The 19,102-nt window shown below is 43.9% G+C and overlaps 1 protein-coding gene across 1 annotated transcript in view; it reads right to left on the reverse strand.

Moving 5' to 3' along the window:
* MYO10 (myosin X) overlaps window positions 1-19,102 on the reverse strand; it is a 274,349-nt gene that overhangs the window by 116,735 nt on the left and 138,512 nt on the right. Inside the window, exons 5-9 of the mRNA XM_003263177.3 lie at window positions 7,950-8,084; window positions 6,301-6,425; window positions 5,326-5,339; window positions 5,122-5,206; window positions 4,130-4,233 (exon numbers count right to left, since the gene is read on the reverse strand). Coding sequence (XP_003263225.3) covers window positions 4,130-4,233; window positions 5,122-5,206; window positions 5,326-5,339; window positions 6,301-6,425; window positions 7,950-8,084 — 463 coding nt within the window. The remainder of the gene's footprint in view (window positions 1-4,129; window positions 4,234-5,121; window positions 5,207-5,325; window positions 5,340-6,300; window positions 6,426-7,949; window positions 8,085-19,102) is intronic.

Raw genomic sequence — 19,102 nt, forward strand, 5'->3', positions numbered from 1 at the left:
AGCTGATACAAAGAATCATGTTTTTTGTTTTTGAGACAGGGTCTTACTTTGTCATCCAGGCTGGAGTGCAATGGCATGATCATGGCTCACTACAGCCTTGAACTCCCTGGGCTCAGGTAATCCTCACACCTCCAAGGTAGCTAGGACTATAGGTACGCCACAATGCCTGGCCAATTTTGTTTGTTTGTTTGTTTTCTCGAGATGGAGTCTTGCTCTGTCGCCCAGGCTGGAGTGCAGTGGCACGATCTCAGCTCACTACAACCTCCACCTCCCAGGTTCAAGCGATTCTTCTGTCTCAGCCTCCCGAGTGGCTGGGACTACAGGCACATGCCACCATGCCCAGCTAATTTTTGTATTTTTAGTAGAGACGGGGTTTCACGATGTTGGCCAGGCTGGTCTTGAACTCCAGACCTCGTGATCCATATGCCTCGGCCTCCCAAAGTGCTGGAATTATAGGCATGACACAATTCTTTTTCTAATTTTTAATTTTTGAAATGAGGTCTGGCCCTGTCGCCCAGGCTGGAGTGCAGTGACGTAATCTCAGCTCACTGTAACCTCCATCTCCCAGACTCAAGCCATCCTCCCACCTCAGCCTCCCAAGTAGCTGGGATTACACGTGTGTGACACTACACCTGGCTAATTTTTGTATTTTTTTGTAGAGACGGGTTTTTGCCATGTTGCCCAGGCTGGTCTTGAACTCCTGTGCTCAAGTGATCCGCCCACTTCAACCTCTCAAAGTGCTGAGATTACAGGTGTGAGCCACTGTACCCAGCCTATCCCCCAATTCTTGATTCTCATAGGTTTGGGAGGAGAAAATCTTATTGTACACAGAAAGGAATATATTTTCCTCCCTCTTTCCCAAAAGTTACACTTTTTTCTTTCTTTTTTTTTTTTTTTGCTGCACTGCTTAGAATTTCCAGTACAAGGTTAAAGAGTAACAAGTTAAATTTTGTTATCATTATAGCAAAAATGTCATGTTTGTGATGTTAATAAACATCAGCTAAGTTTTCATTGATACATCTGCTGCTAGACTAACACTAAAAAGTAATTGCAAATTAGATATTTAAGGATCTATAAATATCTTTTATAAGTAGAATGTATTAACTAGAATAAATTTGTTAGGTATTCTCATTATGTCAATTTCATGTATAAATTTCTCTTCCTTTCTAGATGATTGACATATCCTTTTGTCATAAAATCAAATTTCAAATGCCAAAACCTATTACTTCAAGGTAGCAATAAAAGCTAGCAATCACTGAAGGGAAGCCAAGTTCCAAAAGTTTACTTGTAGCTGACAAAAAGAACAGACAGTTCTGAAGTGGAAAATGATGTCCCGAGAGAACACAGAGTACCACGGGAGTATCTGATTTCTCAGGGCCTTCCCAGGACAAGGGAGCTGCCACTGCCAAGTGCTCCCTAGCGGCCAGCAAGTGAGCTCGCAGGTGATGGGACCTGCAGTGACACTGCCATGTGGATAATCAGGTGTCTTGTCTGCATTCTTTTATCACAAATTATTGTTCTTTACTTCAAGAAAGAAACAAGAAATAAACAAACTAGCAAAAAGCCAGAGACAAGTCTTTTTTTTTGCCCTGCTCCTCAAAAACGAGAATGAGAATTTATTCTAACACATCATCTTTTCAGCAGACAGTAATAAATGAACTGTGATGGAAGGTTTGAGTAGTGAGAGGTCTAAAGGGCCAATATAAAATTGGAAAAGATAATTAAAATACTTAGAAAAACACTGCATAAAATCCAACGTGCAAGGCCAAATCCCACACCTCCGCAGGCAGATGCCAAAAGGTGCCGTCTGCAGGAGGGTTTTTGTTAACAGGTTAGAAGATAGGAGAGATGGAGCGAGAAACCGCCCTGCATTATAAATGGCAGGTTGTGACATCTTTAAAAGGGAGGCAGAGCGGAAAACAATCATGTATTATAGCCTAGTCTGTTTGGAATTTCATTTCCAACTTCAGGAGACATATATGTTAGCCGTAGAGAAATGATGCATGATTTATATCCATTTGTTAAAAAATATTTTGATTTCATTCCACAGACAGTTCTAACAAATAGTCTATGACAATGAAAGGGAATACGGAATGAAGAGCTGCTAGTCCTCCAGCGGCAGCCTAGGAGGACGAACCTGAGGTGCACTGAAACCAGGTATTACCTGCCTCGCGGTTGAGAGTGTGGGATCCAGAGTTAGACTGTGTATGGATACGGGCTGCACCAGGTACTGGGTAAGATTAGGCTGGTCACTAACATCTCTGAGTCTTAGAATGGAGGCAACCATACTTCCTACCATCAGAGGGTTGATGAGAATGATTGGAAAGTAAACTCCATGTAAAGTTCATAACAGTAAGTGCTCGCTAAATGTCAGTTGCATTTGTGATGATTAGAATGATAATGATAATGACTCGACCCTAGGTGCATTGCATCTAACTATTCTTTTTTTTTTTTTTTTTTTGAGACGGAGTCTTGCACTGTCACCAGGCTGGAGTGCAAAGGCACGATCTTGGCTCACTGCAACCTCCACCTCCCAGGTTCAAGCGATTCTCCTGCCTCAGGCTCCCAAGTAGCTGGGACTGCAGTCGCCCGCCACCACATCCAGCTAATTTTTTTGTATTTTTAGTAGAGACGGGGTTTCACTATGCTGGCCAGACTGGTCTCGAACTCCTGACCTTGTGATCCGCCTGCTTTGGCCTCCCAAAGTGCTGGGATTACAGGCATGAGCCGCCGTGCCTGGCTGCATCTAATTGTTCTTATAAGCGCTCTGGGAAAGAACTTAAGATTACGGTGATGAAATCTCCTGGCCAGGCTTGATTGGGTGGGGCTGTTCATAATGCTCTGTGACTGGGCTATCTTAAATGCAGATACCTTGTGACAAAGCCGTTGCAAGAGACCGTGGCATGTCACAACGCACAGACAGGATGACTAATGTTCACGCAACCAGAAATGGCTATCACAGGCCATGAGGGATAGGCCACGAGGGCTGGATGATATCTTAACAGTGAGACAGCCAAATGCTTAGGTAGATAAAATGGGGTCCCTGGAGAATCTCCAAATGCCCCAAGGATGTTTACATCAGATGCTTTTGGGTCAATGAAGGAACCTGCCCAGGGCTTGTCTGGGCATCCCAGAGTGGACTGGAGTCTGACGTGCGCACTGGGGGAAGTGGGTGGGGCCACGGGGAAGAGAAGCCTGCTCTCTTCCGCTCCTGCAGTGACCTGGGAATCAATATGTGAGGTCGGGGGCTGTTAGCAGGAACCCCTCTCGCTTTGCTGAGAGTTTTTTGTTTTGTTTTGTTTTGTTTTTGAGACAGAGTCTTGCTGTCTCCCAGGCTGGAGTGCAGTTGTGGGATCTCGGCTCACTGCAAGCTCCGCTTCCCAGGTTCACGCCATTCTCCTGCCTCAGCCTCCCGAGTAGCTGGGACTACAGGTGCCCGCCACCATGCCCAGCTAATTTTTTGTATTTTTAGTAGAGACGGGGTTTCACTGTGTTAGCCAGGATGGTCTCGATCTCCTGACCTTGTGATCCGCCCGCCTTGGCCTCCCAAAGTGCTGGGATTGTAGGCATGGGCCACCGCACCTGGCCATTTTCCTTTCACCCAATAAAACCCTGCTGTACTCACCCTTCAAGGTGTCCGTGTGCCTAAGTTTTCCTGATTGTGTGACAAGACCCCAGGTTTTAGCTGAACAAAGGAGCAAAATTCTGCAACAACAGTCACCTGGTCCAATGGCTGGCAGATTTGTTTTTAGCTATAGAATTTGTTTTTCAAAGAAATCTTACTTGTAAGCCCCAAAATGGAGGATCTGCTGGTTCCAGAGTGAAGCCCATCATTTGGGGGGTTTTTTGGGGATGGAAGGTACACTTTCTGAACACACTGTCCCAAGTAAACCACCCATTTGCCCTGAATGACACACTCACTCACTCATCATCTAAGGAAAGAAGAGTCCTCAAATCCCTTTCAGCCTAGAACTTGGAACAAGAAGGAAATACCTATTCTCACCCACTGGTCCAAATGTAATTACTTCTATTTCTATTTAAAAAAATATTTTGAAACAGAAAACGAAATCTGTCACTCTTAATAGGGTATCTGATATCTTAATAGGGAAAACATTTAAAAGTAACTTACAGTAACTTCCCTAAAGGATTCCTGGTCACTGATTGTCTTGTCTTCTACACATCCAGACTGATTCAAGTAGTGGTAGTTTTCTGGTGTAGATAAATAAAATTCTTCTACAAAAAGACAAAGAAAAACATGATGTCACAGTTGTCCAGGACAAGACGAAATTCAGAGTTTTCACTCTCACTTAAAATATATATATAATTCTCTGCTCCTAACAGTCTCCCATAAAGATAATAAAGTTCCCTCTTAGTTATCATCTAGGGAAAATAAAAAACAATTACTGAAACTAAATGAGATGATTAAAAACATGTTACTGAAAGAACAACTGATGAGGATCCTGTTTTATTGTTTTCTCTTAAAAAAATTTTTTTTTCTTTTTTTTTTTTTAATGAGACGGAGTCTAGCTCTGTCACCCAGGCTGGAGTGCAGTGGCATAATCTCAGCTCACTGCAACTTCTGCCTCCCAGGTTCAAGCGATTCTCCTGACTCAGTCTTCTGAGTAGCTGTAATTACAGGCACGAACCACCATGCCTGGCTAATTTTTATGTTTTTAGTAGAGACGGGGTTTCACCATGTTGGCTAGGCTGGTCTTGAACTCCTGATCTCCAGTGATCCGTCTGCCTTGGCCTCCCAAAGTACTGGGATTACAGGTGTGTGCCACTGCACCCGGCAAAAAATCAAATATTTAGAAATTAACTTTATTCAGGGTGGTTGAAAAGTGAAACCAGCTGTAATATGTATTTTCCATAAACATCCTTTACATTAAAACTGTACCAAGACTCAAAAAAAAAAAAATCCAAGGTTTCTCTATTGATAATTTTCTCCCTCTATTATTCTCCCTACTGTAAATTCAGCATCTTTTTGGTGTTTGCATAATGTACATTTCATTGCTATCAGTGGAATGTCAACATTAAAACAGATATTCTCTCATTTACTGACATCTATTTAAATGGAAAATGAGTTGCTAGTCTGCATTACCCAGCTGTCATCCCACTCACCTCTTTCTTCATGTTCCAGGCCTGCCAGCAGTGCATAAAATATGTGATAATTCCTTTCCCCAGGATTTTGCCTTACTACTCGGTTCTGGGAAGATAAATCAGATTTATATTCAGAGATGTTTCCTGTGCTTAATTCACACAAACCAATAATTCCTGAAAATTGTTATTATGAAAGAAAATGTGGATTAAATCACGTTTACTTACTTTTTCTAATAAATCTTCATGTGAAAAGCAATGGCAAGTCAAGGAAAAAAATAAAGCTATGCCATGCTCACCTAGTCTTTCATTTTCTATTCTTTGGGGCTCAAATAATTACAGTTCCCTGTTCTTTTGACACAGAAGCTTCCAGTGCCAACAGACAAGCAAACAAAGTATAGACTATTTCATCTAAATCCAATTCCAGGGCTGACACATGGTACCCTGTCAGATACCAAACTAACTGACACAGTTGATTTCAAACAAATACCTGAGGTTTAATGATGAATTCAATGTTTCAGATTATGGAAATTATATCAGAGATTTATAAAACAAATACGGTTCTTTATTTTACAGAATAATTTTTTTTTTTTTAACACAGTGTCTCGCTCTGTCACCCAGGCTGGAGTGCAGTGGCACGATCTCAGCTCACTGCAACCTCTGCTCCCTGGGTTCAAGCGATTCTCCTGCCTCAGCCTCCTAAGTAGCTGGGATTACAGGCACACGCCACCACGCCTGGCTAATTTTTGTATTTTTAGTAGCGGTGGGGTTTCACCATGTTGGCCGGGCTGGTCTCGAACTCCTGACCTCAAGTGATCCGACCACCTCGGCCTCCCACAGTGCTGGGATTACAGGCATGAGCCACCACGCCCGGCCGCACAGAATACTTTTTAAAAATTATTTTATTTTTTTAAGAGACAGGGTCTTGCTATGTTGCTCAGGCTGGCCTCTAACTCTTGGGCTCAAGCAGTCCTCCTGCCTCAGCCTCCCAAGTAGCTGTAACTATAGGCACATGTACCATGTCCATCTCATAGAAAAAATTAGCAGGTATACTAACATTACAGCAATAACTAACTGCTCTAATTCATTAAAGAACCAGAGAAAGAAATGTTTCACATTCTTTTTCAATCCTTATAATTAGTGAGAACAGTTTCCACTTAGAGAATCAAATACTATAGATAAAAAATAAATGAAAGAGGATACAATCTACAATTCTCCCGCCCTGAATATTTCCTTTCTGACAGATGTTCAGCTGAACAAACTTCCCAAAGCGACTAGAGTTGTTGTTGTACACGGTCTTCGCATTGCCGAAAGCTTCCATGATGGGGCTGTGAAGACAGTGAGGGCAGCAGACAGCGTTAGTAAGGGTGGGTCTGAAGACAGCAATAGCACTTCTCACAAATGTCAAAATATACAACTGCAAGAAAAATCTGAAACCAAAAGGACTGAGGGTGGCAATGTTTACTTCCGGAAGAGCCAGATTTTCAAAACGCTTGTTGAAATGGGCTTATCCGCATATCCATCATAGGGAGTACAGCTGTGCTGCCAATGGATGCCACACAGTTAAGGGGACCGCAACGGCTCATTCCTGCACAAGTGAGTGTGGCCTTACATGCACAATCCAGGGACTGCACAGAAAAAGCCCACCCCAATTATAGAAACTGAAGAAGTTCCAGACCTGGAAATTTCACCTATTTGTTGTTATGTCCCGGGGGTAACTCATTTAATTTCTTTGGGTCTTTTCCAAGTGTAAGATGGAGTCTGACTAGATCAGGGGCCGGCAAACTTGTTCTGGAAAGGACCAGACAGTAAGGCTTTTTAGGCTTTGCAGACTGTGGCGTCTCAGTTGCAACTACCCAGCTCTGCCACTATAGCCTAAAAGCAGCTGTAAATACTACTCATAAGTGTGGCTGGGTTCCAATAAAACTTTATTTATAAAAACAGATTACAGGAAGATGAAGTTCTGGAGACAGATGTCAGCAATGGTTGCATAATAACATGAATGTACTTAATGCCAACACCACTGCGCTGGACACTGACAAATAGTTAACACACGTTTAGTGCTAGGTATATTTTACCACGATTTTAAATGGAGTGTTTACATGCTAAAAAACAAAAAACAAAAACAGGCTGCAGGATATAGGCACGAGGCTGTGGTTTGCCGACCCCTGGACAAATCTCTAAATAATAGGGTGCATAAAGTCCCTACCGGCTCTAAAGTCTTGTAAGGCACAAACCATCTGTCAGGCAATGACATAGTTTATACAACAACTCGGGTGACACCTAGCCCTCTTTCTAAGTTTTGAGGCTCCCTGTTATATAGAATGCATCACTCATCTTCTGCACACGAGAGGCCCGTTCTGCTCGTGTTAAGCCTCCAAACGGTGGATGCTGAACTGAACCCTGCTTGTCTCCACGCTAAGCCCCCTTTTACACAGTGGCTGGGGGTTGACATTTCTGCTGCTGACAAGGCCTCCAGAAAGCTAGTCAAGTTTATTCTTCTCCGTAAACTCCAATACAAGTGCCTTATTTGACCTGGGTGCTTCAAAAACACAGGAAGCCGGAGTCAAAGGCTCTCGTGTAGGAAGGAGGCTGCAGACGGTCACTGGGTGCCACTCAGTCCCCATCTCAGACCTGGCCTGATGATGAAGGGGCAAGAGGTGGAAAGAGTTGTTGCTGGGTTCATGAGATATTACTATGTGCATGGCAAGACCTTTTCATAAGGAATTGTAAAAGAGAAGTCAAGAAAAAGAGAAACGCGACCAACTAATTTTAACTCTTCTTTAAATAAGCCATGCCATAAGGAAAGTGAATCCTATTAGTTGGAAACAAGAAAATCGATAAACAAATACCTGCTTTCAAGAATAGCTCGTTCAACACAGGATGTCTTCTCCTTTAAGGACAATTCCAAAGATTGTTGACTGATGACTGACAGAAACTTGAGGATCAATTTAGTGCTTTCAGTTTTACCTGCCCCACTTTCACCACTGAAAGACAAAATGGAAAAGTTTGTGCTTCTAACTATAATTAAAAAAAAAAAAAAATCAGCTTTGGTCAATGGCACTATAATTACTCAAAGGAACAATGGTAGAAAGGTGGGAAAAGGGAGATCAAAATGCCTGTTTCCAAAGAGCTGAATTAAAAGAAAGCAAAAGGCCTTTCTCCTGCTGGCCACACTATGTCTGGCCTTACTCGCCTCTTTTGGCAAATGAGGCAAACAGAACTACCTTTTCCTAAGGAAAGGTCACAAGATGGATGGTGCTTTACAGGGAAGGTAAGCTCTGGGAGAGAGGGATCTTCATTTTGTTCACTAGTTCATCCCAAACACCTCCGTTGTGTAAACGTTTGCTTAAATGCATGAGCTAACATGATCTTTCTGGGAAACTTAGAGCAGGTACACGTGAATAAAAATGCAATCATTCACGAATAATATTGAGGGGACAAGGCAATGAACCTGCAGGTACACAACCCACACTAACTCACGTTATTCCCACAATAATCCCATGAGGGCAGCACGGCTGAGTGTCCGAGTTGGACTCTTAATGCCAGGTCGGCCTGATCCAAAGTCCTGCCAAGGTCACGTCAGTGATAGTTAAGGACAAGTGAACAAAAAATCCAGAGGGAAGGGAGGCACAGGACAGAAGTACGTAAGGGATGAGTTACGCCTTAAAAGACCAGCAAACATGAGTCAGGCCAAGAAAGCACAGAAGCCACAGAAGCTGGGAAAGATTCTTATGGGAGAATGAGATCCAGGTCTGGTTAGGTCAGCTGGGCTGAGATGAAAGGCGGCAGAGGAGATGAGCTAAGGCTGAGCTGGATGCTTCAGAGGCAAGTGCAGGAGCTGGAGGGAGGTGATGACCTCATCAAGGTCACCTGTAAAAAACGCAGCTCTGGAGGAAAAGCTCTAGAAGGACCGAAGGGTCCCTCGGGAGACCAGCTGCTGCCACTGTCTAGGCCAGCGGTGGCCAGGTCCCAAACGCGGTTAACCAGGCTGGAGATGGAGAGGAAGATACGGACATGAGAGAGACTTGAACGGAGAAACCCCATCCATTTGGCATATGGCACCACGCTTGGTGCTGTGCAGAGAAGAGAAGCAGCAAAGAGGCTGGAAACTTAAGAGCAAGGTCAACTGAAGGGATAAGCAAGAGCACAGCCATACGAACGCCATCACGAGGCAGCACGCTGACAACCGCTGAATGGTGGGATAGGCAGATGAGCCCCTTTTGCGTTCTAAAGAGAAGTCCTGTGGAGTACCAAGAGCTGGGACGTTATCAGGAAAGAGGAATTTTGCTAAATACGTGAATCAATTGCATGTAATAAAAGAGAGGAAATGACTCAGAGATGACGCCAACATGCCGGGCTGGGTGCAGGGGTCCCAGGGATCTCCACTGGTCTAGACAACCACGGTCCTTTCACCTGTTCTGCTAGCGACAGGCCTGGGCAGGGGCCAGTGTCACAATTCTACAAAGACATAATGTCATAATGTCAAGGGTACTGTGGGCTCCTAAGGGAGGTCTGCACACACACACGACACTGGGCGGAAGTGTCCCCTTTGCGGCAGACAACAAAGATCTGCGGATCTAAACCTGGCTTGAAATCATAAAGCAAAAGCCAAGAAAATCAGAGGCAAGCCCAGCGGGGGCGGGGGCTGAATCCATATCCCTGAAACTGCCCTGCCTCACGTAGTCTAAAATAGTAAAAGGCAGCATAAATTAGGCCACCTTTAGTTGGGGTTTCCCTTACCAGCCACCAGAATCTTCCCAGTATAGAGCTTAGCATACACTGAATAACTGGCACCTGCTCGGCCCAGTGCCTGGCACGCAGGAGGCATTCAACAACAGTGCATGGAATGACTCACAGAAACCAAGGGAGACACTTTCAAGGAACGATTTAAATCATCTTCCATATTTAAAACATAGCTATATTGACGCGGCAGCTGTTGGTGGCTGAGTTATTAAAACAAAAACTAGAGGGATAAGTTGTCTAGTGAAAATGGTGACGCAGAAACAATGTTATGTGTTCCTCAACCTACCTCTTTAACCTCGGGCACACAGAAGCCAAAAATGTTTACACTCCCTTGGAATAAAAACGGCAGGCAGAGGCCGGGCACGGTGGCTCGTGCCTGTAATCCCAGCACCGTGGGAGGCTGAGGCGGGTGGATTACTTGAGGTCAGAAGTTTGAGACCAGCCTGGCTAACACGGTGAAACCCTGTCTCTACTCAAAATACAAAAATTAGCCGGGCGTGGTGGCGCACGTCTGTAATCCCAGCTACATGGGAGGCTGAGGCAGAAGAATCTCTTGAACCTGGGAGGTGGAGGTTGCAGTGAATGGAGATCACGCCACTGCATTCCAGCCTGGGTGACACAGCCAGACTCCACCTCAAAAAAAAAAAATTAAAAAAAAAAAAAAAAAAAAAAAAAACCTGGCAGGCAGTCAGTAACAAGGGGACCAAGTGTAGCCAGTTGAACAACTGAGCCAAGGGGCTATCAGCCACTTCTATGCCTGGTAGCTAAAAACCCCCTTCATGGTCCTCTGGGCTCCATCTTTCACTTGCCACCTAAGTGTCCTCAGAGATGGTACATCTCCCAAGCAAAGAAACCTACAGAGTAGATTCGAGTCCCTCCCCTACCCACCAGGGGCTGTGAGAGGAGCAAGAAATAGACCATCCCTGTGTTATACCCCTAAGATTTGATGGTTGTCTGTTACAGCAGTCAGCCTACCTTGGCTCACCGAATATGGCAAAAATACAATCATGGAGAAGATACGATACTCTTCAAACTCTACAGCAGAGGCTTAGTCAAAGAAAGAAAACCCAGGATTCTCGTCGTCGTAAAGATGCTTGAAGAGTGTACGACACATTGAGAAAAAATATGGCTGGAGATGGACCAAGTCATGGGTATCAATCTCTGTCAATCTCTTAGACAGGTGGAAGATCTCTTATCTGAAATGCTTAGGATGAGAAGTGTTTCTGATGTCAGATTTTGGATTTTGAGAATATCTGCATTATATCAGTGGAGTAACCCTAAATCTGAAAATATGAAATCTGAAATGGTCAAGAATCTGAAACTTTTTTTTAGTGCCAACATGAAGTTCAATGGAAATACTGAAATGTTCTTTGGGGTTCTTTGGGGCAGATTTTCAGATGAGGGATGCTTGGCCAGTATAATGCAAAGATACCAATATCCAAAAAAATTAGAAAAAACCTGAAAGCTGAAATATGCCTAGCCCAAAGCATTTCGGAGAAGGGATACTCAAGCTGTGCAAGTAAAACTTGGAAAAACCCTCAGATTTGCACAGAGCTCTACGATGGTGGCTCGCAACCCTGGCTGCACGTTAGAATCACCTAATAGGTCCCTCGTCCAAACCTGTGGGTGTAGAACTCTGTCAACTGTATTTAAAAAAATTTTTTTTTTGGCCGGGAGCAGTAGCTCACATCTGTAATCCTACCACTTTGGGAGGCCAAGACGGGGAGATCACTTGAGGTCAGGAGTTCGAGACCAGCCTGGCGAACATGGTGAAACCCCATCTCTACTAAAAATACAAAAATTAGCCAGGCATGGTAGCGGGTGCCTGTAGTTCCAGCTACTCAGGAGACTGAGGCAGGAGAATCGCTTGAATCCGGGAGGCGGAGGTTGCAGTGAGCAGAGATTGCACCACTGCGCTCTAGCCTGGGTGACAGAGCGAGACCCTGTTTTGTTTTTTTTTTTGAATGATTCTACTACAAAGCCAGGTTGAAGAACTGCTACTCTGGAAAGCAGCCTCACATAATTCAGATAGGACTCTACCAGGAGGTAAGTGGTGTCTACTCATATATTGGGCTGTGGAAGTGTTTTACAAACAACAGGGCAAAGAAGAAATATAATTAAATAACTCACAGACTGCTAAAACCCAGAAATATGCCAGATGTCCTGAGATACTAATGTCAAGGTCACAGACTCTGCAGGTAGTACACTTCTGTCTAACCCGTCTCCTTCTCCTCCCGCCTGCAGTTCCACTTGGTCCTCATTAGCCCAAGGCAATTACAGTTCCATGCCTTGTGCCAGCAGGCCGGCCAACACAAACACAGGCTTTGGCAAAAACGTGTTCATTCAGATTAATCAAAAGGGGCTTATATTGTTTTGTTTCGCTGGTTTAAAAAAAAAAAAAACTTTCTAACTGTAATAATGAAAATGTGACAACGAACCCAAAGCACTGATGGGGGGCCACAGGCTGCATTAAAAATTGTGAGAATTTTTTGTAGGCACAATGGAAAGTCACAAGACAGTTCCTAAGCAGGAGAGTGTCATCATCAGATTTAAGCTTCTAAAGAATTGTTCTTTTTTTTTTTTTTTTTTTTTTTTGTGAGTTTCGCTCTGTCTCCCAGGCTGGAGTGTAGTGGCGCAATCTTGGCTCACTGCAACCTCGGCTCACTGCAACCTCCACCTCCCCAGGTTCAAGCGATTCTCCTGCCTCAGCCTCCCGAGTAGCTGGGATTACAGGCGCCTGCCACCACGCCCAGCTAATTTTTGTAATTTTTAGTAGAGATGGAGTTTCACCATGTTGGCCAGGCTGGTCTCGAACTTCTGACCTCAGGTGATCCACCCGCCTCGACCTCCCAAAGTGCTGGGATTACAGGCATGAGCCCCCAGGCCCCAAAGAATCATTCTGACTGTTGCGTGGAGAATGGACAGAAAGGAGGCAAGGGAAGAATCAGGGAGACCAAAAGGGTGATATGGGAAGGGCCGCAGGGGCAACAGAGATGAAGTGAGAGGCCCAAGAAAGACTGGAGGGAAAGTGACAGGATTGCTGAGGGGCCTGGCCGGGGGTTGGGGGGGAGCAAGTGACGGGGAGTCATCAGGGATGACTCCTGGGGCCCCTGAGAGTTTGCCGGCATGATGATCCAGGAATTGGTACCAGCAGGTTTGTGCATTTGTCAAAACTCATCAAACTGGATACTTACGACTGGCATACTTTACCGTGTGTAAGTTTACCTTAACTTGGTGGGGGAAGAATGACTTCCAGATCTCAGGTAGGATGGAGAGGCTACTGGCTGAGAATGGGAAGCACAAGAGGAGGGACAAGTTTGTGGGAGAAAGTGACACTGACTTTAGAATATGCCACCCTGAGACATCTCAGTGATGACACCTAAGGGGCACTAGTTCTTAAGTCTGGGGCTCAAATGAGAAGTTAAGGGTGTGTAAACTTGGAGAGTCCTGCAGACTCAGAGAAGATAACGCAGGTGGGTGAGAAGACAGCAGGTGAAAAATGACTGAGGAGCTGAGGAGCGGCCATGGAGAGCTAGGAAGAAATATAGGATGGGGCACCATGGTGGGGGGCATGGGGGCAGCTTGCTGAGATGAAGTAGTTGAATGAGGGTGTGGAACTAAACGAGCATCTTTTGTATTTTTTTTCCAAGATGGAACATACTAAAAGTTTTTGAATAATGTCAACAATCCAGTAGAGAGAGAGGTCAAAGAATCTGGGGCAAGGAGGCTCAGAGATGCAGCAATGTCCTTGGGCAAGCAGAGAGGAAGGATCCATGACGCACCTGAAGGAAAAGGAATCTGATACAAGCAGGGCCTTTGGTGCACAGGACATGCTAGCCTCCCAGCAGCACACATCAAGGCTGGCAGTTTTCTAGATCCAGCCCATGTGTCAGCAAACAATGGTCCTCAACTCTGACCTGCTGCCTGTTTTTATAAATAAAGTTTTATTGGAACACAGTGAAGGCTGTGCGTTGCATACTATCTGAGTGCTTTCACACTACAAGGGCAGAGTTGATTAGTTGCAACAGAGGTGCTTTCGCCCACAAAGCCTAAAATACACACTCTTTGGCTCTTTACAGAAAACTTTTTGCTGGCATCTATAACACTACTTAGAAATCAATTCCCTTGATCCACATGATTTTCTCAAAATATAAATCGCATCACTCCTTCAATTGTTAGATGAATTTGGGAAACTTCTCTACTGCCTAAAGGATTAAGTCCAAAGGTCTTAGTAAGCCAAACAAAGCCCTTATGTTTGGAAGCTGTACCAGAAAGCAGGATTCTGTTCTGGAAATACAGACTTCACTCATGCCTGTAATCCTAGCACTTTGAGAGGCCGAGGCAGGTAGATCACTTGAGGTTAGGAGTTGGAGACCAGTCTGACCAACACGGTGAAACCTCTTATCATAAAAATACAATAAAAAAGCCAGCCATGATGGTGCACGCCTCTAACCCCAGCTACTTGGGAGGCTGAAGCAGGAGAATTGCTTGAACTTGGGAGGAGGAGCCGAGACTGTGCCACCGCACTCCAGCCTGGGCAACAGAGCAAGACTCCATCTCAAAAAACAAACAAAAAACAGAAATACAGACTTCACAGGCAGAGAGACTGAAGCTCAAATCCTATGTTTGTTGCTAATAGCTAAAGTTTCTTCAGCAAGCCAACCAAACAGTTCTGGGCCTCAGCTTCCCTACAGAAAATGCCTCTTGGGCCCCTCTGAGGAATACACAAGAATAAGTCTTCTCGACGAATTTCAGTTCCTTTTTCTTTGCGTTTCCCACTCCACCTCTTTCATCTGCTATATTCAAGAGCACGCCCCCATGCCTTATTCTGCTTGGTGCCTTTCTAATCGAGAATGCAAGTTTTGTTCAGCATTCTAACACTATGACTTCTAAATGTATTTCTAGAAATAGAAAAAGACCAAACACTCAATTATCAATCCAGGACATGGTTAAGTAGAAATCACTCAAGTTTTGAAAAACCAAAACACACAAAGCAAGCAAAGATCCTGAACCAACAGTCATTCTGTATATTCATCCTTTGATTGGCAACTGTTGAATGCTGGTCCTCTCCCAGACACTGTCCTGGGTACCAGGCTGCAAAGATGAATTAGCCACAGGCCTTGTCTGTATTATATACCTTAAGAAGTCATACATACTGCAAAGACTACATGATATGGTTTGGCCGTGTCCCCACCCAGATCTCATCTTGAATTGTACTCCCATGATTCCCGCATGTTGTGGGAGGGACCTGGTGGGAGACGACTGAATCATGGAGGTGGTTTCCCCCATGCTGTTCTCACGGTAGTGAGTGGGTCTCATGAGATCTAATGGTTTTATCAGGGGTTTCTGCCTTTGCATCTTCTTCACTCTCTCTTTGCCTGCTTCCATCCGTATAAGACGTGACTTGCTCCTCCGTGCCTTCCACCATGATTGTGAGGCTTCCCCAGCCACATGGACCTGTAAGTCCAATTAAACCTCTTTCTTTTGTAAATTGCCCAGTCTTGAGCATATCTTTATCAACAATGTGAAAACGGACTAATACACCATAATAAACTAAACCCTGTCTGGCCTATACAGTGTATGAAAAACTAGAGTCAATGTCAAATGTACTAGAGATCAACCAAAGTCAAACACTGACCTTATGAGATGGAAAATTCAAGTAAGTTTTAAATTTATATATATATATGTATTTATATATTTATATATATACACATATATTCAAAACTGTAATAGCATGAGCATTCATTTAAATGTACACAAAAATGGCAAAATTAAAACTAGACCTTAAGAGAGGCAGCAACCTTGAAAATGAGATCAAAGAAAGAGGCTTGGACTAGAAGCCTAGGGACCTGGCATTGCCACCAAGTAGCAGAGGAGCCTATCCAATCGATGTTCACTTATAAAGCGAGAGAAAAATTGATCTATGAAGTCCTATATAATTCAAACAGGCTTATTTTCTCAAGCATGAGAATGTTTTTAAAGTAGTAAAACACATTTTAGCCAGCAGGGGGCAGATCATGCCCAAGGAAATCTAAACAGGACGCCTATGTCCGGCAACTCCTATTTCTATATTCCATTTTCTCTTAATTCCCACAGCTTCAACCCCCACTTTAAAAAACTGCTGAAGAGAGCTATTAAAACTAAAACACATTTTAATGAGAAATCTATTCTTAAAGTCTCTGTTTCCTGAATTAATTTAGATAAATACAGTTACTCTGTTCACATCAGCATTGCATAATTGCAGCTTTCTGTTTGGGATCCACCCCCCTCTCCCCCTTATTTTTAAATACCATGAAAATGCCAACCTCCTTCCATTTTAACACATACACATACACACACACACACACACACACACACACACACATATATATATGCACAATGATCTCATTTGATGTTTTGCTTTCTTCTTTGGCGGCTCTGTCTAGCAAGTGATATATTAGTCATGCTCTCATTTTTTCCACTGAATGTAATAAATACAAGCAATTATCAATGGCAATTATTTAAGGATCTAAGTGTGGACACCAACTTGATCTTTTAAAATAGGATTGTTCTCTTCCCTTCTGTTAATCTTCTTAAATTATATTCTGTATGCTGAAATAATGATCTTTAAATTCTAACTCTGGAACTTTTATGAAGTCATTTAGAAAAGCCCACAAATACTGGTTCTAGTCACAGATTAAATTGTTTTATTGGGTATGTGAATCTTAAAAGCTGTTTCTATATTAAGCAGCTGCTTCATTTCGATTAACTGGAAGCCGTAATGATCCCTATCTGTTTAACTGAATACACTGACAGTCCCTCTATCCAAGTTATTTCTATGGCCCAACACATTATTAGTCCTGTTAGAATTTAGGTAACGAGAAGACAGTACATCTGCCCATATGCTCCCCTCCTGTTAGACACACACATACACAGACACACACAGAAAGAGAGAAAGAGAGGGAGAGGGAGAGGGAGAGAGAGAGAGAGAGAGAGACAGAGACAGAATTCAGCTGTTCATATACATGTAATCCCATTTGTTGAAAAAAAAAAAAAAAAAAAAGGAACTACAAAAAAGATAACGGGTAAAAACTGCCAGTGAGAAGAACACACCCCCTGCAAATGGCTTTCCGCGTGTGGCACCTGCAGATATACCATCACAGAGCACCCACATCAAAGGGCTGTCAGGGGTTTCAATGTGCTGATGCCTGGCAAGCTCTTGGCACAGAGACCAACACACAGAACCCTTCAGAAACCATGAGCCATTATTTCTTACCCATCCTCAATCAGCTCTCACATGGGATACTGCGAACACTCTCCATCCATTTCGCTGCCCCAGGGTTTCAGAGGGGCCTCCTCTGGCACCTCTGTCCTCCCCCGACCCCAGTCCCTCCCCACAGGAGCAGGGGGTGCTGCTCTAAGTGCTCTGGGGTGAAAGGAGAAAGGCAGCACCTGCCTGCTTTTCTCCACCATCTGGGAATCAGTTTTCCACAGTCATCATGGCCATCAGTTACCTGGCTATACACATGACCAGGTGGGTCTGTCTGTGTGATTCGGAGCTGCAGTGCTCACAGGCCCACTTGGCTGGGAGTCTTAGGCTGACATATGGCTGTCCATATGTCTCCTGTGGTCTTACTTCCACTGAATCGGAAATCCGGAGAGAGGGGTCTTTTTAGTGTCCCCCGCGCCAACATCCTCTGCCAAAGCCAAACCACCCTTTCCTTTCCCTTTCCCATTTCTCTCAAAATAATATAGTAACTATTCTGAGGAAATAATATAATTATTCTGAGGACAAGAGCAAAGTTGCCACAAGTTGGGACTAGAAAGCCATCTGAAGCAGATGTCAGAATCTTCTTTCACACTAGCAGCTTTACAAGACTGTGGCTCCTCAGTAACAACTATGCCCCACGAGTGAACTCCTGGAAGGAGAAATGAATGAAGAAATGCTTGGCGCCTCCATGGAAACCTCACTAGAAGAGACTGACATTCATCACGTCTGCTTTGAATATCACCCAGGGGTGTAGTGATCATCACTAGAGCACAGTTCCAATAGAAATAAGTAACAAGATCCAACAGGATGTCAATAGCACACATGCGATGAGGTCAATTTGAATGTTAGTAATAAAAATTAAGAAATTTTATTTATTTATTGAGAAGGAGTCTCACTCTGTCACCCAGGCTGGGGTGCAGTGGTGTGATCTCGGCTCACTGCAACCTCCACCTCTGGGTTAAAGTGATTCTCCCATCTCGGCCTCGCAAGTAGCTGGGACTACAGGCGTGCACCACCACACCTGGCTGATTTTGTATTTTTAGTAGAAATGGGGTTTCATCATGTTGGCCAGGCTGGTCTCCAACTCCTGAACTCAAGTGAACCAGCCACCTCAGCCTCCTAAAGTGCTGGGATTACAAGCGTGAGCCATTGCACCCGGCCAATAAATATTTATTTAAAAAATATTTGCCGGGTGCGGTGGCTCACACCTGTAATCCCAGCACTTTGGGAGGCCGAGGCGGGTGGATTACCTGAGGTTGGGAGTTCAAGACCAGCCTGACCAACATGGAGAAACCCTGTCTCTACTAAAAATGCAAAATTAGCCAGGGTGGTGGCCCACGCCTGTAAACCCAGCTACTCGGGAGGCTGAGGCAGGAGAATCACTTGAACCCAGGAGGCGGAGGTTGCAGTCAGCTGAGATCGCGCCATTGCACTCCAGCCTGGGCAACAAGAGCGAAACTCCATCTCAAAAAAAAAAAAAAAAAATTCTACTACTTTTTTAGACAGTTCCTAGTAATAAAGGAACTGATATTGGGGCTCCTAATAGTTTCTTTGTAAAAGTGAGGAAGACTCAGCTAAAACAGACATGCCAAGTGCCTTCTCATCCACTAAAAAAAAATATTGAAATAATTATGCCCTTAACATACACACAGTAAGCCCCTCTTCTGTGGCTAATTCAAAGGTAGACTTTAAGAGCACCCTATCATTAAAAATTCCTAAATTTGGGAGATTCTATCTAGAGTTATTTTATTGCAGTAGAGAAAAAAGAAACCTTGTTCACACATGTAAGCCTTGTGAGTAGCACTGTAGGGTATATAAAACATTTAAATTTGAAAGAACTATGCAAGATTTCCTTAAACAGATAGGACCATGCCTCATCATTGAAATAAATCAAAGAATAATTAAGGCAAATAAATGTTTTTTTTTTTCTAAAAAGGAACAGAATGGAATAATTATTCTGAGGACAAGAGCCAAGCAACACGGTCCATCTGCTTTGCTAAGTAAGCTCCT

This window comes from Nomascus leucogenys, chromosome 6 (assembly GCF_006542625.1).
Source record: "Nomascus leucogenys isolate Asia chromosome 6, Asia_NLE_v1, whole genome shotgun sequence".
Lineage (NCBI taxonomy): Eukaryota > Metazoa > Chordata > Mammalia > Primates > Hylobatidae > Nomascus > Nomascus leucogenys.